This window comes from Leucopleurus acutus, assembly GCF_964270905.1.
Source record: "Leucopleurus acutus genome assembly, chromosome: 13".
Lineage (NCBI taxonomy): Eukaryota > Metazoa > Chordata > Mammalia > Artiodactyla > Delphinidae > Leucopleurus > Leucopleurus acutus.
This window is the reverse complement of record NC_139155.1, coordinates 27,499,282-27,525,274: the sequence shown is the minus strand read 5'-3', so window position 1 is coordinate 27,525,274 and position 25,993 is coordinate 27,499,282. Positions and strand designations below refer to the sequence as shown.

Genomic DNA, 25,993 nt, shown 5'->3' with positions numbered 1-25,993 from the left:
CAGACTCTGTGGGGGGCAAATGCCCACTTAAGGGTGCATGACATCCCGCAAAGTTCCAAGACAAGAAGAGCTGGCCCCTTTCATCGCCACCCCCCATAATGATAACGCGACAGGGAGGAGAGGGGCGGGGTAACTCGGCGGGCTCCGCCTACCGTTCCTCTCTCGAATTTGTTGGTGCGGTTCTCTGACTTGCCGAGGTACCGCTCTCCCGTGTCCCCGAGGTCTCCATAGATGGTGATGTAGACCTTGGCGTCCGTCCCTGCCCCGGGAACGTTTCCTGTGAAGATCTGCACCGAGTACAGCACAACTGGGTGGGCAGCCGGACAGACAAAGGGAAGAAAGTGATGGCATTGTTTAGGTTTGGGGGAACTGGATTTGTAGGTGGTATTCAGCTTGTGGCCCCGGACTCCAGGAGAACTGAGTGTCCTCCTTTTGTCTGTTCCCTTACGCACATTCTGCTACAGGTCGGAGTGGCTTCGCCAGTGGGAAGTTTACCTCTAAGAGACCCAAGGGATGGAGACTTTTCCAGCCCCCTCAAACCATCCACCCCTCCAGCTGCTTACAGCTTCCGGGGGAAAGACTCAGGAAACTGCCTGACACACATGCACACCGTGGTCACTAAATCTATCTACCGTGACACACTGACAGTAAGGTGCCTTCCCATGTGAGGGTGACCGGTATCAGTGCCAGATCCTTCTAAACGGTTTATGGAAAAAATCAAATATTTTTGAAAGAATAGCTTCCCCTCAGTGTCTTTCGTATTTTCATTTACTCTTCAACCACCCTGCCCCCAGCACTCCAGGGAAACCCCCCTCACCAAAGCCACAGTCACTGCCACCCACTCCTTTATCTCCTATGGCCTTTGGAAAGGGCTCAATAAATACTGGTGTGACAGTTATTAAAAGTTATTCAGGAAAATGAAACTAAACACTGTCTTGTTTTTGTTTTGCTGCTCTACACTCATCAGGGAAGAACAAAGGAGCCCCTTTCCCAATCCGCAGCCCAGGAGGGAAAGGCAAGGCTTTGTTTTTAGGAAGCCTGAGCATTCTTTATCTCCTCTCCATATTCCTTTATCCTAGGGGCTTTGGAGTTCCAGGCCAGCGAAGAGGGGACTTAGCTGGACTATCCCCAAGGGGCAGGATGAAAGTTGTGGCTTTGAGGTGAAGGCAGAAATGGTCCAACTGGGAAGAAGGTCAGTTTCCCCAGCCTGGGAGCAGGTGAGGGTTAGAGAGTCCCTATGGGTGGTAGGAAACCCTCACCTGCACAAAGGGACCCAATAAGGAGACAGCTGCCTGGCTTATCTGGGGACTTGAAGCAAGGAGGCCTCCAGGCTGAAGAGAGGGTCTTTTGGGCTTCCCTGGTGGCACAGTGGTTAAGAATCCGCCTGTCAATGCAGGGGACACGGGTTTGAGCCCTGGTCCGGGAAGATCCCACATGCCATGGAGCAACTAAGCCTGTGCACCACAACTACTGAGCCTGCGCTCTAGAGCCTGCGAGCCACAACTACTGAAGCCCGCGTGCCTAGAGCCCATGCACCGCAACAAAGACAAGCCACCGCAATGAGAAGCCTGCGCACCACAATGAGAAGCCCGCACACCGCAATGAAGAGGAGCCCCCGCTCACCGCAACTAGAGAAAGTCTGCACGCAGCAACAAAGACCCAAAGCAACCAAAAATAAATAAATAAATAAATTTATTAAAAAAAAAAGAGAGAGAGAGAGGGTCTTTTGACAAAGCCAGGGTCCATGGAGAAGCATTGCTGCCATCCAGAGAGATGAAACCTGCATGTCGGCGGGGAGCAAGCAGCAGCAGTGGCACCGAGCGGCAGGAGGCCACAGGTGTAGGTTGTTCCCACCTAGACTAAGGGCCAGGCCCCTGATGTGAGCCTCGGATTTTTATAAGACCCTAGAAAAGGGGATGCCCCCTCCCTGCAGTGACTGAGATGGACTTTCTTACCAACCCTTGCAAGTGGGCTCAAAACCACATGTAATTAAATGTAGAAGAGTAAGGTGATGTGAGCTGCTCTTACTGGTTGGTATGGAACACGCTCACGCCCAGAACACGGTTCCTATTATTACCCTCATTTTCCCTTGGATTCCAGAGCATTATTCTTTCCTGCTCTCCTTCTGCCTCTCTGGCTGCTCCCTGAGCATCTTTATAGGTTCCTGATCGTCTGCCTACCCTCGGATGCCCACGTCTCCCAGGACAGTCCACTTCCCGCAGCTCTTACCCAGCCTGCTCCGGGTGTTGACTTCTGTGAGTTCCCCGCAGCTGCATCTCCAGCCCAGTTCCCTCCTGTGCTCTGGACCCACACCCCCATGTCCACCTTGACTAGACCACAGAGCACAAACTCACATCCAATCCTGAACTCCGCCCCCTCCCTACGTCCCCTTTCCCACCCTCCCTTCTCTGCCACCCCACCCAGCACTGTGCTGGCTAAGCCTCCTTGGCGCACTGGGAGAACTGCTCTCAGAGGCCTGTCCCCTCAAGGACAGGAACCAGCACCCCCACCTTGCTCGGCTCAGCTCAGAATCTGGCCAGCATTTCACGTGTGCATTAAACAAATCCTCTCGTGTCGAAAAGAGTCAACATCTCCCACGCCTGTCTGGCTAATACTGACATGAGGTAACATTAGGAATCTTGCCACGGTTTAGACACGACAGTCGACTGTCCCCACCCCTCTTATTTTCTCTCCCCATCCATTTGCTTGCTGTGCACTCAGCCCTGCTTCACACCTGGGCGGGACCTCTTCTAGGAGCCCTCGTCCCAGAGTGGGGTGCTGTGTCCCCAGGGCTGCGATTAAATGGCCTTCCTGCCCCTTTCTCCCCACCCCCGACCCCCCGCCACTCTCTCCAGTCCTTTGGGAATTAGGAAAACCGATTCAGCGTCCGGGTGCTGGGCAATGTGGTCATGCAGTCAAATCCTACTATTCCTGGATCTTCCTCCCTCCCTATCCCACCAAGGCCACACAGCTCTCCGTGGAAAGATGTTTCCCTAGAAACACCACCCAGCACAAAGTGGGTCTGTGGCATGTTATTAATACAGAACAGCCAAGTGTGCCACCGGGCCAGCTTTCCTGGGCATCCTCTGTGATCCAAGTAGAAAAGGGGATTATCCGCCAGATTCAATAGCAAAGCAAATTTGGAGAAAGGGATATGGGTAGGGAAAGGCACATTATTGAGGCAACACTTGTTTTTCTCTCTGAAGCAAATGGTAACTCAGACTAAAGGAAATGTGAGAGCTATAGCAGAGGCTCAGCTGAGTCTGAGGGCTGAGCCTGGAGCAATACCACCCGGCAAGAGAAGGGAGAACGGCACTCAGGGGCCGGCCAGAGAGGTAAGAAGAGAACCAGAAAATGGTAGTTCAAAAGCAAAGGAATGAGAGTAAGAAGTGTGTGGTCAGGCTGGGGCAAATCAGGCAGAAAAAACCTCATCAATGAGAACAAGCAAACTGGTGCATACAGAAAAGAAACCCATGACCTTGGACACTGGAGCTGCACCTAGCCCCTAAGAACAAACACACCACAGCTCCAGTTCTGTACAAAGCCAGGATGCTATTTGATTCATACTCGGTTGGGACAGCTGGATCCAGCAAGAGCAGAGAGGACCAAGCCCTGCAGATTAGTAGCCAAATTAACTAAGCAAGGGAGAGAACAAGGACCAGTATAGTCCAGGCACAGGAGGGCACACATTTGGATGTATGATCACACCGTCAGACCAGGAGAGGATTTGCGCACAAACCTCGGAGTGAGATAGCTGAGTACCTTTGAAGAATAGCCCTGCCATTTTATTAGCTGAGTGAACTTCGGCAGGTTATGTAACCTCTGTGAGCCTCAGTTGCCCTCTCTATGGAGTGAAGGTAATTATAGACTCTACCTCCTGGGTGCAAAGGCTCCGCCCAGCACAGGGCAGGTGCCCTACAAGGGAGGGCTCTGCTGACAGTGATGAGGGCGATCACACCACACTTACTGTCCAGAGGCTCTTCCACTTCCTTGTAGACTTGCCTTAAAGACCCATCTTTCATGTATTTCTCAGTGAAGATATCATAAGGGACCAGTTCTCGAATGGTCTTCTTGTCGTCCTCTGAGGTGGCAAGCCATCGATCACAAGGGAAGGTCAAGGTCTCTGTGCCCTGGGGTGAGGAGGAAGGAGGAAACTGAGCCCTTAATGTGGAAACTGCCAACTTCAGTCATTTATCACCATGTCAACACTCATGGGGACCAACCAAGGACAGGGGTGATGGAGCCCTACTGATAATACAAAAGCCACAGAGGAGCCCCCACCCACCCACCCGGCCTGCCCCAATTCCGGCAGATCCAGTCTTACTTAAAGCACTTTCCACACCATGTCAGGGGTAGGCTCTTGAAGGTGGAGTTCCCTGAGTCACTTAAAAATAGATATCTGAACCCCATCCCAGAGACTCAGACTCAGCAGGCGAGGGGAGGAAGCTCTGTTTTTTTTAAACTACTCCCAGCTCCCAGCTCATACCACAGCCATGACTGACAGCTGCTTCCTAGGTTTAGAATTTCGTGGTTTTGGAATGTTTTCCAAGTTGGTTAGGTGGGTTTCTTTCTCTGAGTTGACCTTGAGTTGCAGGAAGGGCACACTTGGTCACTCACTGGTAGTATGGCTTTGGGGGTGGGGAGCAGAGACATGGTTGCCCAGACCCTCCTTCTTGGCCCATAAGCCAGGTTCTAAAAGCTTCTGCCTTGGGCCTGAGTTAGTTCCTGCACTCAGAGTGGACTGGCTGAATTTTCCTTAGATGATTTTATCTCAACTTAAAAAGGCTACCGTTTCTTACAAAGAATCTGTCTTTAATCTCTTCTGAAAAGGAACAAAAGAAACAGCAGGACAGATCAGTCAGAGACTCACATCTTTATCTGGGAGGAGCCTGCGGATGTCCACGTGGGAGCAGTGCCAACCAGGATTTATGCCCGTATTATCATGGCCAATCCGAATTTTTTCAATGATTTCTCCCACATCTTCTAACTTTGGAAAGGAGAAAATGTACCAGATGTTGGCTGAAAGGTCCTGGAAAGTACAACTTCAGCAAAACCCTGCCTCCCCAGGGCATCCACCCTTGAGTCCCTTTGAACTTCCTGGGGTCACTTTCTCCCAGTATGTCCCTCCTGTCCAGTCAAGCCAGCCCCTGCCCTCCCCTACATATGCCGTGCTCATCCCTCCCTTCCTCCCCTCAAGCTTAACATCAGCCTAGACTTCAGAACTCAGTTCACTCAAGCTCTGGGAGGCTGCCCCCCCCTTTTCATGGTGGAGCCCAGCTCCTTGTCTTCTAGCAGTGGCTTAAGAACTGACTGGGGGGTATCAGAAGATGAGTTCTAGTTCTGCCCATGCCCTCTCTTACCACCCTTACCTTCTCCTTGGCCCCCAAGAGCCCCCTTCATCTCCAGCCACTCCTCTTCTATATCCCTCAAATTCCAGTCCCTCAAACTCTACATTCTCTTGTCACAGGGCCTTTGCACATGCTCCCCCTGCCCCTTCCCTTTTCTCTTCTTTACCTAAACCAGTGTTTGTTCAACCTCATCATTCAGGTCTCAGCTCAAGGATCACTTCTTCAGGGAACCCCCTTGACCACCTTAAGAAAGTCAAATCTCTTCATGTTAGGGCAGCACCCTATACCACCCCCCACAGCAGTTCTCAGAAGTTTGCATTTACCTGTGTGATAAAGAAGGTGTGATACCTTCTTCTCTACCACTGAAAGCCACAAGGGTAGGCATCACATCTGTTTTGCTCATCACTGCATCCCCAAAGCCCAGAACCTACATTCTCAGTAACTATTGGCTGGAAGGATGAAAGAATGATTGTTTCCTCATTTGAAAAATGGGTATGACAAAGTCAGCTGGGTTCTCTCACATGCAGTGCTGAACCTTAACCACCAAGGTATGTATGAACGTCCCCTTGAATGAAAAAGCTGATTACGTGCGTGCCACAGTGAGTCCCTGAAATTCAGGAGCTGTGCTCTCCCGTCTCTCCTGCCTGGAGCCTATGGGCATAAGGTGCAAGGGAGGAACTCAGCCAGGAGTGACTGATCCCCAGATTCTTCCCTCGGAGCCCTCTAAGGAAGCAGGGAGGTGGCCAGACACAAGGCAAGGCAGCCACTCAGCTGGCACCTGTCTCCCCGGCTCTCTCTCTTCCAGGCTGCCCTCCGTCATCCCACCAGGTCCCACTCCAGGGCCTCTCCCAGTTCTCATGTGTCATATTCTCTTCTGAAATGGTGCTGTATGTATCAGTTCACACCCTGCCTCAGCCCTGTGGGGATCTGAGCGATCACAGGTGGAAATAAACAAGGAAGTCGGGGTAAAGGGAAAAGAGGGTAGGGAAATATGGTACTACCCAGGTGCTCTGGCTCATGGTTGGTCCACGGAATTCATGCCTTTTGCTTTGGCAGTTGGGGGTTAAAGAGGGTGTGCAGACTTGAGTTTCCTGGTAGCAACTGTGCAAAGCTACCTGCCTGGCCTGCTCCATCAAGGTCTCAGTGCTACAAAGAGACGGCTCCAGGATGGATGAGAGTTCCCGATGAGTGAATGGCATCTGAATGAGTGAGTGAGTCATTCATCAAATGCAAAGCCTCTATAACTCTAGACAGATGTGACCTGGGAATGAACTAGAACAGCTCCGACCACTGCATACCCTCCACACACACACGCCCACAGTCAGCAGCCATGGGAAGGCCCATCAGCACTGCTTGAGAAACCTCCCCCTATTCCCACCCCACCTCCATCCTTCCCAGTTGCAGCCCTACAAGCTGTGTGATCTAGACAAGGCACTTGACCTTCCAGGTCTCAACTGCCTCATCTATCAAATAGGAAGATTGCTCAGCTGAAGGCAGAGGCATGGGCAGAGCAACCCTTGGAGGTCACTCCTACATCTAAGATCGCAGATGTGCTTCTTCTTGTCAGTGATTCTCTCCTTCCAAGTGACCAACATGGTGCCACATTGCTGGAGACGCCCTGAGTTAACAAGATGCTATAACTGTCATTGCTTCTGCTGCCCTGCAGCTCCACTCCAACTCCCCGCTGGCCAGCTCACCCATGCATCATCAGAGAAGTGGTGTCCCCCACGAGTCCCCGAGCTTTCTGAATCATTAAACGGAGACCAGTGATTTCACAGGGGCTTATCCTTTGACAACAGGAGAAACAGGAAGCTACAGGTGAGATCGTGGCTCACAGAATCTGCACTCAAGGACGCTGAGCTGCCAGGCAGCTGGCCAATGGAATCGTTTGCCAGCCTAACTCTTGGAATAGTGACTTGGGACACCAAGTGCTGAGGACAAGGTTGGCACATGGGAAGTGCTCAGTAATTATTAGCTATTGTTGTTATTTTCCCAGCCGATCCGTGTGTCTGAGGACGAGGCCATGGAGAGAGGATGGGGCTTGCTCATGAGTTAGAGGCTGAGCAGAACCAGAACCCAGGGTCATGGGCTCGCAAACCAGCGCTCCACCTCTTATCTGAAGATCAACTGGAAAAGAGAAATGGAGAGACAGGGACACAAAGCGATCTCATTTGTTTCTAAGCTCTCATACACGCAGCTCCCAGATAGATTTGAAAAGAAATAAGATAGCAACAAATTGCTGGCAAATTATAGCTGCCCATTAGGCGGACTTCATTAATAAAACTCCCCAGAAGCCATGCTGAGGTGTAATCACAGCTCGGGCCCCTGACGGCATCAGGCTTGCATGCCGCACACGCCTTGACATCTCGGGTGGGTGAGGTGTTGCTCTGTGTGCGCAGATGAATCACCCTTGAATTTTCCTTGTTAAAAAACTCCACCAAGGCGGCGCAGTGTTTGAGAGTCCGCCTGCTGATGTGGGGGACATGGGTTCGTGCCCCGGCCCGGGAGGATCCCACATGCCGCGGAGCGGCTGGGCCCGTGAGCCATGGCCGCTGAGCCTGCGCGTCCGGAGCCTGTGCTCCGCAACGGGAGAGGCCACAGCAGTGAGAGGCCCGCGTACTGCAACAAACAAACAAACAAACAAAACTCCACCAAGGTGGCAAACTTCCCAGAAGTGCTGACTGCTCCCAGAGAAGGTGGGGAGGGGAAAGGGTGTCCCCCAGGGCAGACACAGCCCGAGGAAGAAGGAAGGGGCTCTGGACTTTGTTTCCCACCAGAAAGTAAGGGGCACATCTGAAAAGGTCCGTACTACCTGGCTCCCATCTCTCGTCCTGCAGAGTCATCCCCTTCAGGTCCTGCTCCATCTCGTCCTCTACCCAAGTCGCATCACTCTCCTCCTATCCCCTCTGGCCAAACCTCAAGCCACTTGCTGTGTTGACTTCCACCTCTGGCCACGATGTTCCCCTTGCTAGGAATCCTTCCCTCCTTGTTCCCGCTTATGTCCACTTTCAGGTCCAGCTCAAAACCACCACTTCCAGGGAGCCCTCTCTCATCTCTGAGCACCTATAGCACTCTCAGCCAGCCCCGCTGTTTGCCCTCATCACCATGGACTAGTCTACTACAGCGGCTAAGAGCACATATTGTGAGCCAGTCCTCCTGGCTTTGAATCCTGCTTCCACTATGCCTTGGTTGTGTGATTTCATGTAAGCTACTAAACTCTCTGTGCCTCAGTTTCCCCATATTTAAGCAGGGATGATTAAAGCACAGACTTGCTATGAGGGTTAAGTGAGTTAATATGGGTAAAGCCCTATGATGGTGCCTTCCTACCCCCAGGATCAGTTACTATGATGATCGCCAGACTCTCTCATTAGCCTCGTGTGAGATCTGGAGTTCCCCAGCTGGACTGCAAGCCCCTTGCAGGCATAGTCTGGGTCCTCTTCTTCCCTTGTCTCTCCCACCCCACCTGGCACGCGGTGGAGTGCACAGGGAGGCACGGGACTGAGTGCAGAGAATACCAAGGTGTGGATGTGGTGACATACATCCACAGTAACCATCGAACGACTCTCAGGCCAGAGTTGAGGGGGAGCCGAGGAGTATACGGATGCTCTTTTGTATATGAGAGGATTGGCCATAGCTCAGCAGATGAACGGGAGACAACTATATGACGAGAAAGTCTGGAAGCCGGCTCTCTCCACGGGTCTCTGTTGTTGGTAGCACTGGAGATGGCCCCAATGGAACTGGAATTGTGCTTCTAGCTCCCTAAGCCCTATGCACTCATGATCACCTTTGATTCAGACACTGGTCCTGGAAGGGCAGGTTCACTGTCCTCCCGGCTACTCAGATGCGCTGAGGCTCAGAGAGGTTGGATGAACTGCCTGTCTCCCTCACTCACAGCAGCACATCAGACGGAAGGCACACGTCAGACTCTGGACAAAGGGCTCCTTCTTGTCTTCTGGTCCATCCCGCCCCCGGTCCTGGCTCCCCCGGCTGCCTGCCAGACCCAGGTACCTCCATTATGAAGCGGGAGGCGGACTTCCTCTCAAAGAACAGCTTCTGCTCCCTCTTGTTCGTGCATAGGTACTTCTGCTGGGTGCACACAGCATCGCAGCCATAGATGATGATGAAGATGTTGGCGTTTGTCCCAGCAGCAAAGACATCACTGGTGTAGAGGGTGATCTCGTAAGGGACAACTAAGGGTGGGGGACAGAGGGCAAAGTCAGAGGGGAGGTGAAAACAGGACACAGGCAGGTCGAGTTCTTCACGAGCACCACCACCCCAGATGGTCCCTTCACTGGGAGCTGCTACCCAGGGACCTGAACCTTCACATGGTTGCCTAGCAACCACAGGGTGAGGGGAGGTGTTTTGTCATGCCTAGTGCCCACAGAAAGCTCCTTTCACCTCAGACCAGGGTCTCCGTGCCTCTCCCATCACAGAGCTAGTACAACAGACTGGCTGAAAGCACAGGCACTCTGCCTGTTGTCACCAGCTAGTTTGGGGTACAGTGTGGAATACATCCCATATTTCCTTTCCCTGGGTCCAGGGCTCTGTCTACAGCCAGCACAGGGCCAGGGGGATTTCCAAGGTGTGCCTGGCCAAGGGTCAACACTGGATGATGGACCGGGACTGAGTTGGGGTGGTGAGCAATGGGGTGCAGGAGGAGGCCCAGCCTTGCTGTGCAAGATTCCTACATGGTGTATACAGCCTTGTCTGAAGTTCCGCGTGGAAGAGGTCCCTGACAATGGCACCATCGTCTTCATTCTTGGCCAACCAGCGGCCACAGGGGAATGTCATGCACCTTCCAAGGGATGGGGCGTCCACCTCTACCCAGTCTAAAAACCAGCCTGGAGCCTTGCCTGGAGGGAAGGAGACACAGAACTCATCAAGGACCTCTACACAGATGGTTTTCTGTGAACAACTTCAGGGACTCCAAACATGCTTCCCTACTCGACGGCTGGCGCTTATAGCTCCACCGTGAACATGCCATCCCTCTTGCTTACAGCATTACTGAACTGATTCCCCTGCACCCACCTGAAGGTGGATCACACTCCAGCCTATTGTCAGTGAAATTAGCAAGAGCAAAGGAGCATGGGGAGGAGATGACAGGAGGCAGAGAGTCTGAGGGGAGGGAAGCAAGCACACTGTCCAAGGTGGAAGGCGCTCCGAAGAGGGAGCCCAGAGATGCCAGAGGGAGCCTGTGTTAACGAGGACTCCATAGTTCCACCCAGTGACGGGGCGAAACCCTGGGCTCCCTGGCCTCAGTTTGCGATGCATGAAGGCAAGGGAAACTAGTGAAGGATCGATGCTCCTCCCTGGGAAAATGAGTGCTCAGGTTTAAAGAAAGAAATGGAAGCCAGGCAGAGACCCTGTTCCTCAGTCCCGGAGGGAAGGAGGAAGGCCTCCTTCCTCAGGCTTAGAAGATATGGTTTGAAGACCAAGAAAATGAGTCTGCTTTACTGAGAGAGAACAAACTTGGGCACAGCTTTTGTGTGGCTGCAGTGTCAGTGGGTTCTGGGAAGAACAGGCTCCATCAGTGGTTCTCAAAGTGGAGCCCCCGGCCTAGCAGCCTCAGCATTACCAGTGAGAAACATAAGCTCTCGGGTCCCACCCCAGACCTACTCCAACCAAAGGCTGTGGGTGGGGCCCAGAAATCTGTGTGTTAACAAGCCCCCCAATGTGGCTCTGATACACATTCAAATTTGAGGGCCACTGATCAGGGATTCTCAAATCTGGCTGCCCACTGAAATTTCTGGGAGTGCGGTTTTGGGGAAAGCTTTAAAAGTCACCAGCGTCCTGGCCCCTCCCTGATCAATTAGACCAGAATCTCTGCGTGCAGCCAGGACTCTACCAGACTGGAGGGACTGAGGAAGCTGTGTCATTATGGAAGGCAGATGACATCCAAGTCTACCTCAGATTCTTGCCTAGACACCCACGGGGACCTGACCATGGTCCTCACGTTCTTAACCAGGAAAAGAGGGAGGGAAGGCAGAGACCTGTGTTGTCATGGCCGATCCTGACTTTCCACAGATCTCCCAGGTCCAGGGTCTCCACTGTGAAGATTTCGATGCTGTCCCTCTCAAACTTGTCACTGTTTGTCTTGGAGGATTTCAGGAGGGTCATTCCTGCCAACCAAATGACCCCAAATGACTGGCTGGGCCTGAGACCTCCCAACCTAGTCTGACCACCTTTTTTCGTCTCTCCTCATAATGACCAAAGTTCTGAACTTTCATCAAATTTAGACTGTACAATTACCATCCACTTGGCGTCTTTGGCATTTTGTGTGTGTGTATGTCCTTTTATTAAGCTTTACAATAATCTTTTGACATATATATATATATATATATTTAATTTTTTTTGCCGTACACGGGCCTCTCACGGTTGTGGCCTCTCCCGTTGCAGAGCACAGGCTCGGGATGCGCAGGCCCAGTGGCCATGGCTCACGGGCCCAGCTGCTCCGCGGCATGTGGGATCTTCCCGGACCGGGTCACGAACCCGTGTCCCCTGCATCGGCAGGCGGACTCTCAACCACTGCACCACCAGGGAAGCCCTTGACATGTATATTTTTATTTCCAGTTTGCATCTAAAGAAAAGGAGACACACCCAGAAATTAAGTGCCTTACCCAAGGTCATCCAGGAGGAAGTGGTGGGGCCCTAAGTCAATGTGTGCTCCCCTTTCACAATCCCCACGTTTCTCCATGGCCGGGAGGGAGCCAATGACAGAGCCACCCTCCCATGCTCCCTGGGGAAACAGGGCCTCCCCTGCAGGGATGGGGCATGCGGGAATTCTCTGGAGACTCTTCTCTGGATGACAGAAGGAGGGTTGGCTTCAAATGCCCCTGACCAGCCATCTCACATACATTATCTGTCCTGGGACTCTGGCTGCGTGTCAGTCTGAAATTTAAGGTGGTTTCAGGATCATCACCATCTCCTCCTGCCTCAGCTTTCAAGTCTCCTTAACCCTGTAATTCCTACCTTATGTAGGAAGTCTTCTGATAATCTAGACTCATTGCAGACTGGTTTCAGCACACAGAGTCAGACAGACCTTGGTTAGATGCCCGGTTTTGCCACTTAGCATCTGGGTGGCCTTGGACAAATTACTTAATTCCCTGAAACTGGTTTCCTCGAATGTCAAAAGGGATGGTCTTCCCCATAGAGTTGTTGTGAGTATTTAATAAGATGATGACTTGCGTCTTCAAGAATGTGCCTAACACATAGCAATTCCTTGGCAAATAAAAGCAGTTGTTAGGGCCCCTCAATTTCATTGACCATGGCTCAGTAACTATTGCAAGGACGTTCATTTATAAGTTTTGGCCTGATTCATTCATTATATCTGCATTACCTAACCTAGTAAATAATAATAATAATAAATGTTTTATTGAGTGTCATTTTGTCTCAAATATTTTACATGTTCAATTTCATTAAATACACAACTCTATGAGGCATGTACTAATATAATCTCCATTTTACAAATGGGGGAAACTAAAGCACAGAGAGATTAACGAACTTGCCCAAGGTCACACAGCTAATAAGTGGTAGAGCAGAAGTTTAAACCAATCAGTCAAGCTTGAGTCCATGCTCTATATCACCACAGTGCTGAATTAGAATAAGAGCACCCCAAAGTCAGGGATTAAGCTCCTTCATTCTTCAGCAATTCTTGGCATAGAGCTCTGGACCCACAGGGTTTTGAGCAAATATGGGATGACTACATATTTGAGGGACTGGTTCCTCTCTGAACTCAGACAGGATGGCTGGACACATGGTCCAAGTGGATGGCTGACTCCAGCACTATATTCCACCTTCTCTGATTGCCTTGACAGAGGCTCCAGAAGGACCCCAAGACTCCCTGAGCATCTCATCTGGAGAGTACCATGGAACCCACTGGCTGAATCTCACTGGAGGTTGGGAAGAGCCACTGGTTCCCAGGTTGTTATTGAGGTAGAGATAGAGTTAGGGCTACCTCTGCCTTTAGAACAGAAGGAGAAAGTTGGCAAAAGACACAGAGAAGAGATCACTCGCTGTTTGGACCGAGGAGCCCATTTGCTACAGTTTTGAAAGTCAAACAGAGTGACACCTCAAGGAATGGCACAGGAAATGGTAAAAACTTTCAGAAAGGCCTGGACAGAGAATCGGGCACCATTACTTGGGGAGAGGATACCGAAGGGAAGATGATTGACATGGCTTCCAAAGGTGGTAGAGGTGGTAGAGGCAGCAGTGAGGACCAAGAGGGGGCAGGGGGCTCTCTGTCCCCAGAATGCAGTAGGCCTGACTTAGTAAGATTTAGGAAGAATTTTAAAAGAACTGGCATTCACAACCGAGGCAGACAAGTCACCTCACAGGGAGATTTTTAAGAAAAAAGGAATTGCCTTTCTCTGTTGGGGCTAGTTGCATGAAATCTTTCAAGAGTCAGAGGCATGAAAGAATACACAATGGGGAAAGGATAGCCTCTCCAATAAATGGTGGAAATGGATGTCTACGTGTAAAATACTTAATTTGGACCCTTATCTCATACTGTACATAAAAATCAACTCAAAATGAATTACAGATTTAAACAGAAGGACCGAAACTGTAAAACTCCTAGAACAAAGCATAAAAGAAACACTTTATGACATTGGTCTTGGCAATGACTTCATGAGTATGCCACCAAAAGCACAGCAAGAAAAAATAAAATTAACAAGAGGGACTACATTAAACTAAAAAGTTTCTACACAGCAAAGGAAACAACAGAGTGAAAAGGCAACATACAGAATGGGAGGGGCTTCCCTGGTGGCGCAGTGGTTGAGAGTCCGCCTGCCGATGCAGGGGACACGGGTTCGTGCCCCGGTCCGGGAAGATCCCACATGCCGCGGAGCGGCTGGGCCCGTGAGCCATGGCTGCTGAGCCTACGCATCCAGAGCCTGTGCTCCGCAACAGGAGAGGCCACAACAGTGAGAGGCCCGCGTAACGCAAAAAAACAAAAACAAAAGCAGAATGGGAGAACATATTTGCAAACTATATATCTATAAGGGGTTAATCACCAAAATATATAAAGTAATCTTACAACTCAAATACAAAAAAACTAAGAACCCAATTAAAAACGGGCTAAGGACTTAAATAGACATTTCTCCACAGAAGACATAAAAATGGCCAACAGTATAAGAAAAAAGGCTCATTGTCACTAACCATGAAGTAAATGCAAATCAAAACCATAATGAGATATCTCACACCTGTCAGGATGGTTACTATCAAAAAAACAAAAGGGGACTTTCCTGGTGGTCAGTGGTTAAGAGTCTGCCTTTCAGTGCAGGGGACGTGGGTTCCATCTCTGGTCAGGAACTAAGATCCCACATGCCACGGGGCAAGTAAGTCTGCGTGCCACAACTACAAAGCCCACGTGTCACAACTAGAGAGAAGCCCTTGCACTGCAACAAAAAGCCTGGGCACCGCAGTGAAAGATCCCATGTGCTACAAGTAAGACCTGATGCAGCCAAAAATAAATAAATTTTAAAAAACCCAAACAAACCAAAAGACAACAAGTGTTGGTGAGGATGTAGAGAAATTGGAACCCCTGCACACAGTTGGTGGGAATGAAAAATGATTCAGTTGCTATGGATAATAGTGTGAAAGTTCCTAAAAAAGTTAAAAAGAGAACTACCATATGAACCCACAATCCCAATTCTGGGTATATATCCAAAAGAATTGAAATCAGATTCTTGAAAAGTATTAGCGCTCATGTGTTCATTGCAGCGCTATTCACAATAGCTAAGAATGGGAAAAATCCTAAATGTCTATTGACAGATGAATGGATAAAGAAAATATGGTATGTACATACAATGGAATATTATACAGCCTTGTAAAAGGAGATTCTCCAATATGCAACAATGTGGATGGTTCTTGAGGATATTATGCTAAGTGAAATTAGCCAGACACAAAAGGATGAATACAGCATGACTCCATTTAAATGAGGTATCCAAATCAAATTCATAAAATCAAAGATGGAAATGGTAGTTATCAGGAGCTGGGGATAGGAGGAAATGGGGGTTTGATAATCAACAGGCATAAAGTTTCAGTTTAGTAAGTTTAATAAGCTCTAGAGATCTGCTGTACACCACATACCTATAGTCAATGACCATGTATCGTACATTTAAAATTTGGTAAGAAAGTAGATTGCATGCTAAGTATTCTTCATAAAATAAAATAAAATAATAAAGAGAATTTAAAAATGTGGTTTCTTAAAATAAAAGAGAGAAAGAGGGAGAGTCATGTCTAGTATTTCCTTGGAAAATTGCACTAAATCTCCCAGTCTCCCTGGAGGGGAGCGTGGGTGAACCTTGGCCCTGCGTTGCTCTCTTACCAGTGTCATCTTGAGTGCCAAAGAGTGTGACGAAGACATTGGCATCGGTGCCCGCGTTCTTCTTGTCCCCGGTCTTTATGGTCACTGAGAATGTGGTAGATTTATCTGCCAGGAGAAGAGTGTGGAGAAGTGAGTGGTAGATTCCGCCTCCCATGAAGGGAGGAGGAAGAAAACGTACTGAGCATATTTCTCTGCTCGTGTTGGCTGTTTCTATGAATCACTTTACTTGTCGCATGTGTTCTTCTGCAGCTGCCTTTAGTCTGGAAACTTCCTGAAGGCAGAGATGAGGTTCCCCCCACCCCACGTCCAGCTCACACAGGAAACCCTCAATCAGTAAAGTTGTAGGATGCTTGGGGAAGACTTGGGGTGACTGTGGGGCTCAGAGACTCAACAGCCAGGAGCCCTGGTGTGACTCCTTCAGGTTGGGAAGTTTTAGGGATGCATGTTTCAAGGAAGGGAACACAAGCATCATAGAACTCTTGAAAGTTCATTCTTTCCCTTGACGAAAATATCCATATTGAGAGTCTATAATGTGCCTGGAGGGGAGGACACAAGTCTAAGTCAGAGTCAGCTATAACTATTCTATTCTATTCCATTCCATTCCATTCCTTCCATTCCATTCTATTCCTGACAATAACTCCATGCTAGGCCATGTACTTTATACCCAGCCATATGCTAGACATGTGAGGATACGCCCCCTTCACCTCCCCATTCTTGCCATGGAGGAATGAGAGAACAGATAGATTCCCAGGGAAGGAAGTGCCCAGAGCCCACAGGGGAAGGGAAGATGGAGACCTAGTGGGGGAGAGACAGAGGAAAGGGGTGCTGGAGGGGAGAAATCAGCTCTAGGTTAGGAAACCTTTCTGCTCCAGGGCCAGGTTGTCGAGGGGGTTGCTGTCATCTCCCCCACCCTCCTCATCCTCGCTTGGTGGAAGCACATAGGACTCATCCACTGGCAACAGCTCCCTGGACAGCTGGCCGTCATCCTCCTCCACTGCCAGCCAGCGCTGGCACGGAAAGTAGTACCTGTGGGGACAGGGGGTGAGGAGAATTGAGGGATGTCTCTTTGGAAAGGTGTCATGAAACGGTAGTCATGGGCTGAGGAACGAGAGGCCATCATGGGGCCCAGATGCTCCCCTGTCTTCCCCCGCACCCCCAGCATTGCCCTCCCATCCTACCTAGCCTGGGAGTCACCCCATTAGTCACTTGTCTGGAGTAGACAACAAACATGGGATGTGGTTTCCATACAGCCCCACTGAAAATGGCTGGGTAACAGTGCCTGGAGCACAGCAAACCCTCAATCAGGGTCCTATTGGAGGAATCTAGAGGAAAAGGGGCTTCTGGGGACTGTTCCAGCCTTTTCTAGAATCAACCTGTTAGCCAGAGCCACTTTGGCAGAGAATGTTGTACACATAGGAGGGGCTTCATACCCAAGGACTGAATTAGTGGATTTTAATGGAATGACCCAATTATGCTTCTGGAAGGTGCAAAGAGTATGGCTAAGGAGCTGGCACAGCAGACAGCGGGCGTCACCCAGGGAAGGGAGGTCCAAGGTAGACTCCTCAGTGGAGAGGCTGAACCCAGAGCAAGGAAGGCGCCTGGACGGAAGGGAACTAAGGGGGCCGAGAGAGGCAGCAGGGTGCGGGAACTGAGGACTTGCCTCTAGAGCCGGACTGGGGTTGAATCCTGGCTCTGCGGCCTACGGTCATGTGAGTTTGAACAAGTTTCTTTACCTCTTTGTGCAAAGGTTGCCAGATTTAGCCAATAAAATCACAGGACTCCCAGTTAAATTGGAATTTTAGATAAGCAAGTAATAATGTTTCAATATAAGTATGTCCTATCTAGTATTGGGGACATACTTATACTAAAACATTATCCATTGCTTATCTGACATTCAAATCTAATTGGCCATTCTGCAGTTTATCAGGCAACCCTCTGTAGAATGAGGATGATAGTGCCTATTTCATAGGTGGTTGTGAGACTTTCCCGACTCAAACATTTTTAAGTGCTTCAAAAAAATGCCTGGCTCTCAGTATGCTCTTGGTTAGGAATTTGCTAAAACTATTGTGAAGATGATGATGATTCTTCTTAACGCTTCCTTTCTTCCTCTTCAGTCCATGCCTGGGGTTTCTGGAGATTGTGGGCTGGACAGTTCCCACTGGGCCGCTGAGCTTCCAGAACAACTCAGAGGGTTTGGGGATGCAGCCCATCTCTACGGCCCCATCTGCACCCCTTCCCCACCGCTGTCCAGGTGCATAAGAGGCATTCAGGGTCTGGTCAAAGTCTGGAGAGGTGGGAGCAGTGTAGGCCAAGGGTCTCGCCCCTGTCTGAGCCCCACATCCTCCTACAGTCCTTACTGCTTCCCAACGTCAGCATGGTAGAGGGGCAGCGCCAGAGGACGCCACCTCGGCCCAGGGGCTCGGATGGGGCACAGAGGGCAACTGTGTATTGAGAGATGTGGATTTAAAGGGTGGGAGGAGCTCAACCTTGGGAGATATAAACCAAATTGCTATGACATTAGTGTTTAAGTGAAAAATGTATATCGTTCCACTTCTCTGCCTTTCAAATATATGAGTGGGAAAGTTAAACTTTTACTAATTTATGAATAATAGGCTTTAGTTCTAAATTATGGCCGATTAAGGGAGAGAGACAGAAGTAAAGAAAAGGTGGGATTGGGGCCGAGGTGGAGTAATGAGAGTATGGGAAGCTGGAGGAGGACAGGGACAGAGGGAGAGAGATGCATAAAGAAAGAGCTTGGGGAGACTGATGCTGGGAGAGAAGAAAGTCAGTAAGAGGGGAAGGCACAAGCCCTCCCACACCCGTGAAGAGCGCACGCGTGGGGAGTCAGAGCCTGGCTTCTTGGCACCACCCCCATGGTCCCTGAGATATCTGCACCATGAAGTTAAAGGCCCTTAGCACGCCCATGGCTGCAGCCTCCGCAGGCAGGAGAACCAGAGCTGGAGCCAGGATGGGCCTGAGCGCTGGACGTTTAGCCTCTAGCCTCACAGCAACAAGCACTCACAGGAGGTCTAGTGGAGGACTGGGCCTACTGGCCCCTCCCCTTCCTCCCACAGGAATAAATCCTGCTCAGGCAGGTCTGCAGGGGGGAGTAGGTAGGGATTTTTCAGAAGCAAAGGGGAAGAGAGGCATGCAGGTGTTCTGGCCAGGTATGCCCACCACTCCACTTAAGCAAGGGCAATGGAAGGAAGACCCAGGGGATGGGTCAGCAGGAGGTTTAAACTGAGCGTTGGAACAAAGCTCGGGGCCACTAAAAGTATGAGTTTCACTTGAAAGTTAAACTGGAATGAGTGGATTGCAAAACTGAACGCTGTAAAATGTATTTAATGTGTTCCCATTTTGTGCATAAAGGCTGGAGCACATCAAGTATGTCAACTGGTGGTACTGGAAGAGCGGCGTAGCAACAGAGTGGGTCTGGAATTCCAGAACTCTGGGTTTGTGCCCCTGCTCTTCCCCTTACACTGTGTGGCTGCTGGGCCCCAAGTTTCATCACCAAGAAGGCCTCTGCGGGGTGTGAGCAGAGGAGGGATGTGGCCTAAGGGCTGGATGGCTGTAGACACTAGGAGGACCTGGGTGAAGCAGAGGCACCAGCCAGGAGGCTCTGACCAGGGGGTGCTGAAGATGGGGAGAGGGGGTCTGGCTGAGCTTTTCTGACACAGTGGCGATGGATTGGGGGTGGGGCATGAGCGGCAAAGGGGAGTCAGGGTGGAGTCACTTTGCATGGAGACATGTGACTGGGTCCAGGGGCAGCTGAGGGATGAGGTCAGTGTTCATTTACCCTTCTGGCTGCAAAGGCCTTATTCCTGAGCTAATAAAGGTCATGGGAGGCCACAGGCACTGTCGGGGAAGACGGTGTCTCTTCGAGAGAGAGAGCAGATTTGCTGCTCTAATTTTTCTTTCTCTAAACGGCCATTTTTTAAAAAATTTGAATTCTATTTTATTTATTTATTTTTTATATAGCAGGTTCTTATTAGTTATCTATTTTATACATATTAGTGTATATATGTCAGTCCCAATCTCCCAGTTCATCACACCACCACCACCCCACCCCACCCCCACGCCGCTTCCCCCCCTTGGTGTCCAGATGTTTGTTCTCTACATCTGTGTCTCTATTTCTGCCTTGCAAACTGGTTCATCTGTACCATTTTTCTAGATTCCACATATGTGTTAATATATGATATTTGTTTTTCTCTTTCTGACTTACTTCATTCTCTATGACAATCTCTAGGTCCATCCACATCTCTACAAATGACCCAATTTCGTTCCATTTTATGGCTGAGTAATATTCCATTGTATATATGTACCACATCTTCTTTATCCATTTGTCTGTCAATGGGCATGTAGGTTGCTTCCATGACCTGGCTATTGTAAATAGTGCTGCAATGAACATTGTTGTGCATGTGTCTTTTTGAATTATTGTATTCTCTGGGTATATGCCCAGTAGTGGGATTGCTGGGTCATACGGTAATTCTAATTTTAGTTTTTTAAGGAACCTCCATACTGTTCTGCATAGTGGCTGTATCAATTTACATTCCCACCAACAGTGCAACAGGGTTCCCTTTTCTCCACACCCTCTCCAGCATTTGTTGTCTGTAGATTTTCTGATGATGCCCATTCTAACTGGTGTGAGGTGATACCTCATTGTAGTTTTGATTTGCATTTCTCTAGTAATTAGTGATGTTGAGCATTTTTCATGTGCCTCTTGGCCATTTGTATGTCTTCTTTGGAGAAATGTCTATTTAGGTCTTCTGCCCATTTTTTGATTGGGTTGTTTAGTTTTTTTTTAATATTGAGCTGCATGAGCTGTTTATATATTTTGGAGATGAATCCTTTGTTTGTTGATTCGTTTGCAAATATTTTCTCCCATTCTGAGGGTTGTCTTTTTGTCTTGTTTATAGTTTCCTTTGCTGTGCAGAAGCTTTTAAGTTTCATTAGGTCCCATTTGTTTATTTTGTTTTTATTTCCATTACTCCAGGAGAGGGGTCAAAAAAGATCTTGCTGTGATTTATGTCAAGGAGTGTTCTTCCTATGTTTTCCTCTAAGAGTTTTACAGTGTCCGGTCTTACATTTAGGTATTTAATCCATTTTGCATTTATTTTTGTGTATGGTGTTAGGGCGTTTCCTAATTTCATTCTTTTACATGTAGCTGTCCAGTTTTCCCAGCACCACTTTTTTTTTTTTAATTTATATTTATTTATTTTTGGCTGTGTTGGGTCTTCATTGCTGCACGCGGCTTTTCTCTAGTTGTGGGGAGTGGGGGCTACTCTTCGTTGCAGTGCACGGGCTTCTCATGGCAGTGGCTTCTCTTGTTGCAGAGCATGGGCTCTAGGCGCATGGGCTTCAGTTAGTTGTGGCACATGGGCTCAGTAGTTGTGGCTCATGGGCTCTACAGAGCAGGCTCAGTAGTTGTGGTGCACGGGCTTAGTTGCCCTGTGGCATGTGGGATCTTCCCGGACCAGGGTTCGAACCCATGTCCCCTGCATTGGCAGGAGGATTCTTAACCACTGTGCCACAAGGGAAGTCCCCAGCACCACTTACTGAAGAGACTATCTTTTCTCCATTGTATATCCTTGCCTCCTTTGTCATAGATTAGTTGACCATAGGTGTGTGGGTTTATCTCTGGGCTTTCTATCCTGTTCCATTGATCTATACTTCTGTTTTTGTTCCAGTACCATATTGTCTTGATTACTGTAGCTTTGTAGTATAGTCTGAAGTCATGGAATCTGATTCCTCCAGCTCTGTTTTTTACCCGCAAGATTGCTTTGACTATTCGGGGTCTTCCATGTCTCCATACAAATTTTAGGATTTTTTGTTCCAGTTCTGTTCTGTCTGGATGATCTGTCCATTGGTGTAAATGAGGTGTTAAAGTCCCCCACTATTATTGTGTTACTGTCAATTTCCTCTTATATAGCTGTTAGCATTTGCCTTATGTATTGAGGTGCTCCTATGTTGGGTGCATATATATTTATAATTGTTACATCTTCTTCTTGGATTGATCTCTTGATCATTACATAGTGTCCTTGTCTTTTGTAACATTCTTTATTTTAAAGTCTATTTTATCTGATATGAGTACTGCTACTCCAGCTTTCTCTTGATTTCCATTTGCATGGAATATCTTTTTCCATCCCCTCACTTTCAGTCCGTATGTGTCCCTAGGTCTGAAATGGGTCTCTTGTAGACAACCTATATGTGGGTCTTGTTTTTGTATCCATTCAGCGAGCCTGTGTCTTTTGATTGGAGCATTTAATCCATTCACATTTAAGGTAATTATCGATATGTATGTTCCTATTACCATTTTCTTAATTGTTTTGGGTTTGTTTTTGTAAGTCCTTTTCTTCTCTTGTGTTTCCCACTTAGAGAAGTTCTTTTAGCATTTGCTGTAGAGCTGGTTTGGTGGTGCTGAATTCTCTTAGCTTTTGCTTGTCTGTAAAGCTTTTGATTTCTCTGTCGAACCTGAATGAGATCCTTGCCGTGTAGAGTAGGTTTGGTTGTAGGTTCTTCCCTTTCATCACTTTAAATATGTCATGCCACTCCCTTCTGGCTTGTAGAGTTTCTGCTGAGAAATCAGCTGTTAACCTTATGGGAGTTCCCTTGTATGTTATTTGTCGTTTTTCCCTTGTTGCTTTTAATAATTTTTCTTTGTCTTTAATTTTTGTCAATTTGATTACTATGTGTCTCAGTGTGTTTCTCCTTGGGTTTATCCTGCCTGGGACTCTCTGCACTTCCTTGACTTGGGTGGCTATTTCCTTTCCCATGGTAGAGAAATTTTTGAGTATACTCTCTTCAAATATTTTCTCGGGTCCTTTCTCTCTCTCTTCTCGTTCTGGGACCACTGTAATGTGAATGTTGTTGCGTTTAATGTTGTCCCAGAGGTCTCTTAGGCTGTCTTCATTTCTTTTCATTCTTTTTTCTTTATTCTATTCTGTGGCAGTGATTTCCACCATTCTGTCTTCCAGGTCACTTATCCATTCTTCTGCCTCAGGTATTCTGCTATTGATTCCTTCTAGTGTATTTTTCATTTCAGTTATTGTATTGTTCATCTCTGTTTGTTTGTTCTTTTATTCTTCTAGGTTTTTGTTAAACATTTCTTGCATCTTCTTGCTCTTTGCCTTCATTCTTTTTCCGAGGTCCTGGATCATCTTCACTATTATTATTCTGAATTCTTTTTCTGGAAGGTTGCCTATCTCCACTTTATTTAGTTGTTTTTCTGGTGTTTTATCTTGTTCCTTCATCTGATACATAGTCCTCTGCCTTTTCATTTTGTCTGTCTTTCTGTGAATGTGGTTTTTGTTCCACAGGCTGCAGGACTGTGGTTCTTCTTGATTCTGCTGTCTGCCCTCTGGTGGATGAGGCTATCTAAGAGGCTTGTGCAAGCTTCCTGATGGGAGGGACTGGTGGTGGGTAGAGCTGGGTGTTGCTCTGGTGGGCAGAGTTCAGTAAAACTTTAATAGGCTTGTCTGCTGGTGGGTGGGGCTGAGTTCCCTCCCCATTGGTTGTTTGGCCTGAGGTGACCCAGCACTGGATCCTACAGCCTCTTTGGTGGGGCTAATGGTGGACTACGGGAAGGCTCACGCCAAGGAGTACTTCCCAGAACTTCTGCTGCCAGTGTCCTTATCCTTGTGGTGAGCCACAGCTGCCCCCCTCCTCTGCAGGAGAACCTCCAATACAAGCAGGTAGGTCTGGTTCAGTCTCCTGTGGGGTCACTGCTCCTTCCCCCTGGGTCCTGGTGCACACACTACTTTGTGTGTGCCCTCCATGAGTGGAGTCTCTGTTTCCCCCAGTCCTGTTGAAGTCCTGCAATCAAATCCTGCTAGGCTTCAAAGTCTGATTCTCTTGGAATTCCTCCTCCCATTGCTAGACGCTAAGGTTGGGAAGCCTGATGTGGGGCTCAGAACCTTCACTCCAGTTGGTGGACTTCTGTGGTATAATTGTTCTCCAGTTCATAAGTCACCCACCCAGAGGTTATGGGATTTGATTTTATTGTGATTGCACCGCTCCTACCATCTCATTGAGGCTTTGCCTTTGGCTTTGGATGTGGGGTATCTTTTTTGGTGAGTTCCAGTGTCTTCCTGTCGATGATTGTTCAGCAGTTAGTTGTGATTCTTGCAAGAAGGAGTGAGCGCACGTCCTTCTACTCCACCATCTTTTACCAGTCTCCCATGATTTTACATCTATCTCCCAGGGCAGGCTTTGCTCAGAGTTGCTCTCTCTACTTGCAAGTGGTTGGAGCTGGCTCAGCACAGAGCCCTTACTGCTGCTCAATACCAAGGAAACAAAGAAAAGAAACTGTACAGCACCAATGAGAAAGGATGGCGAGGGAAGAGGAGGAGATAAGGGGAGCGAGCTCCTGGGGCTAGTTGTGAATCTGAAGCACGGGCCAGCAAACTATGGCCTGTGGGCCAAACCTGGCCCACCTGCTTATGTACATCCCACAAACTAAGCAGAGATTTCACATCTTTAAATGGTTGAAAAAAATCTAAAAACAATAATATTTTGTGAAATGTGAAAATTACTTGGAATTCAAGTTTCAGTGTCTATAAATGAAGTTTTAGTGAAACACAGCCACTTCAATTCACTTAGCATCATCTATGGCTGTTTTTCTGCAGCAAAGGCAAAGTCGAGCAGTTGTTACAGAGACCAAATGGCCCTGAAAACCTAAAATATTTGCTCTCTGGCCTTTACAGAATAAGTTTGCTTATTTCTAGTCTAGAACATTAAAACAATATCCTGGAAGTCACTTTGTACATGGAGAGACTTATGGGTTCTAAGTCTGGCCATGGAGATTGGGCCATGGCAAGGACAGAAAACCTGACTTTCTGAAATGATGGAGTCAAGAACTGGATTGGATATCCTACCAGACTGTCACCTGAAAGGGCAAGCAGCTGAGGGGCTGCTCAGGGAGAGGGAAGGGAGGGAGGCAATGCCCACCCAGCCAGCTCCATGGGCCAAACCCACATCCTAGACACCCCACCCCCACCCTCACCCACCACAGCCACCCCACCCCCACCCTCACCCGCCACAGCCACCCTATCCCAACCCTCACCCATCACAGCCACCCCACTCACACCCTTTTTTCCATGACTACTTCGTGGCAGGCATGGCCTTCCCTCCCTCCCCTCCAGTCCCACTCACGTGATCTCGTTGTTCATGTCAGTGATATCTATTCTGTCCAGGAACCAGCCTGCTCTGTTGCCCGAGTTGTCATGGCGAATCCGAATCTTGGTCAGGGGGCCAAGGTCAATGGCGTAGATGATGAAGGTGTCTGTCTGGGAAGGGTCAGAGTAGCACACTGGGGGGCAGCCCTCCCCACCTCGCCATCAGCTTCACCTTCCCAGGACTTGGGGCAGCCTGAGACCGGCTGTAAGACCCAAAGCATCAGGGGAAGGCGGAATGGAAAATTAGGTCAGTTGTCTGGTGTTCGGTCTACTCTATTGGTTTTTGTTTTTGTTTATTGAGTTATCTTTAATATACAAAATTATATTAGTTTCAGGTGTGCAACATAGTGTTTTGATGTTTTTATACATTATGGAATGATCACCACATAAAGACCAGTTACCATCATTGTTACAACATTATTGACTATATTCCTTATGCATACATTCCATTCCTGTGACTTACTTATTTTATAGCTGGAAGTTTGCAACTCTTAATTCCCTTCACCTATTGCACTACTGTCTTTACACCTGCACCTGCCAGGGAGGTCTCACTTTCACTGTGTCCTGCAAGGTGGAGGGAGGAGTAGGAGGGTGACGAAGGTGACCATAAGAGAGGAGTAGAGGAGAAAACAGGTTGGCTGGGTGCTCCCTGTTGTGTTATGGGGAGTGTGTGTGTGTGTGTACGGCCTGTTGCTTGGGTGTGTGCTGAGACCACGTGCTGCGTGTGCACATACGTGCATAAACTCCTTCAACCATAAATTTTAATTAAGTACCTACTATAAGCCAAAGTGCAAATCTAAAGTGACTGACAGAATTTGGAGTGTAAGACTTGGATTGCTCACCATTCAGGTGAGAAGAGAGACTGTGTACGATACAAGTCTACACATATGCACTGGAGGAAGCAGATGATACCAGGACCCATTGAAATTTTGTATACCCTTCACTTAGATTTTGCAACATTTGCTTTCTCTCCCACACTCTCTTGCCCTTTCTCTATTTTTTTTCTGAATCATTTGAAAGTATATGGCAGATATCATGATCCTCCACTCAAATTCTTCAACATAGATTTTCTAAGAACAAGGACATTCTCATATAATCAGAGTACAATGACCAAATTCAGGAAACTTAAAATCAACACACTATTA

At 48.5% G+C, this 25,993-nt stretch overlaps 1 protein-coding gene across 4 annotated transcripts in view; it reads right to left on the bottom strand.

Moving 5' to 3' along the window:
* The window catches only part of LOXHD1 (lipoxygenase homology PLAT domains 1), a gene marked incomplete at both ends in the record, with an annotated part of 200,986 nt that overhangs the window by 69,964 nt on the left and 105,029 nt on the right, over positions 1-25,993 (bottom strand). For 3 of the 4 annotated variants that reach the window (XM_082852690.1, XM_082852691.1, XM_082852692.1), the window contains 9 exons: positions 153-307; positions 3,968-4,130; positions 4,871-4,987; positions 9,357-9,538; positions 10,037-10,201; positions 11,339-11,467; positions 15,676-15,780; positions 16,535-16,701; positions 24,826-24,959. In XM_082852690.1, coding sequence (XP_082708816.1) covers positions 153-307; positions 3,968-4,130; positions 4,871-4,987; positions 9,357-9,538; positions 10,037-10,201; positions 11,339-11,467; positions 15,676-15,780; positions 16,535-16,701; positions 24,826-24,959 — 1,317 coding nt within the window. Of the gene's footprint in view, positions 1-152; positions 308-3,967; positions 4,131-4,870; positions 4,988-9,356; positions 9,539-10,036; positions 10,202-11,338; positions 11,468-15,675; positions 15,781-16,534; positions 16,702-24,825; positions 24,960-25,993 lie in introns of those variants that run through there. The other variant, XM_082852693.1, reaches the window with a different exon arrangement.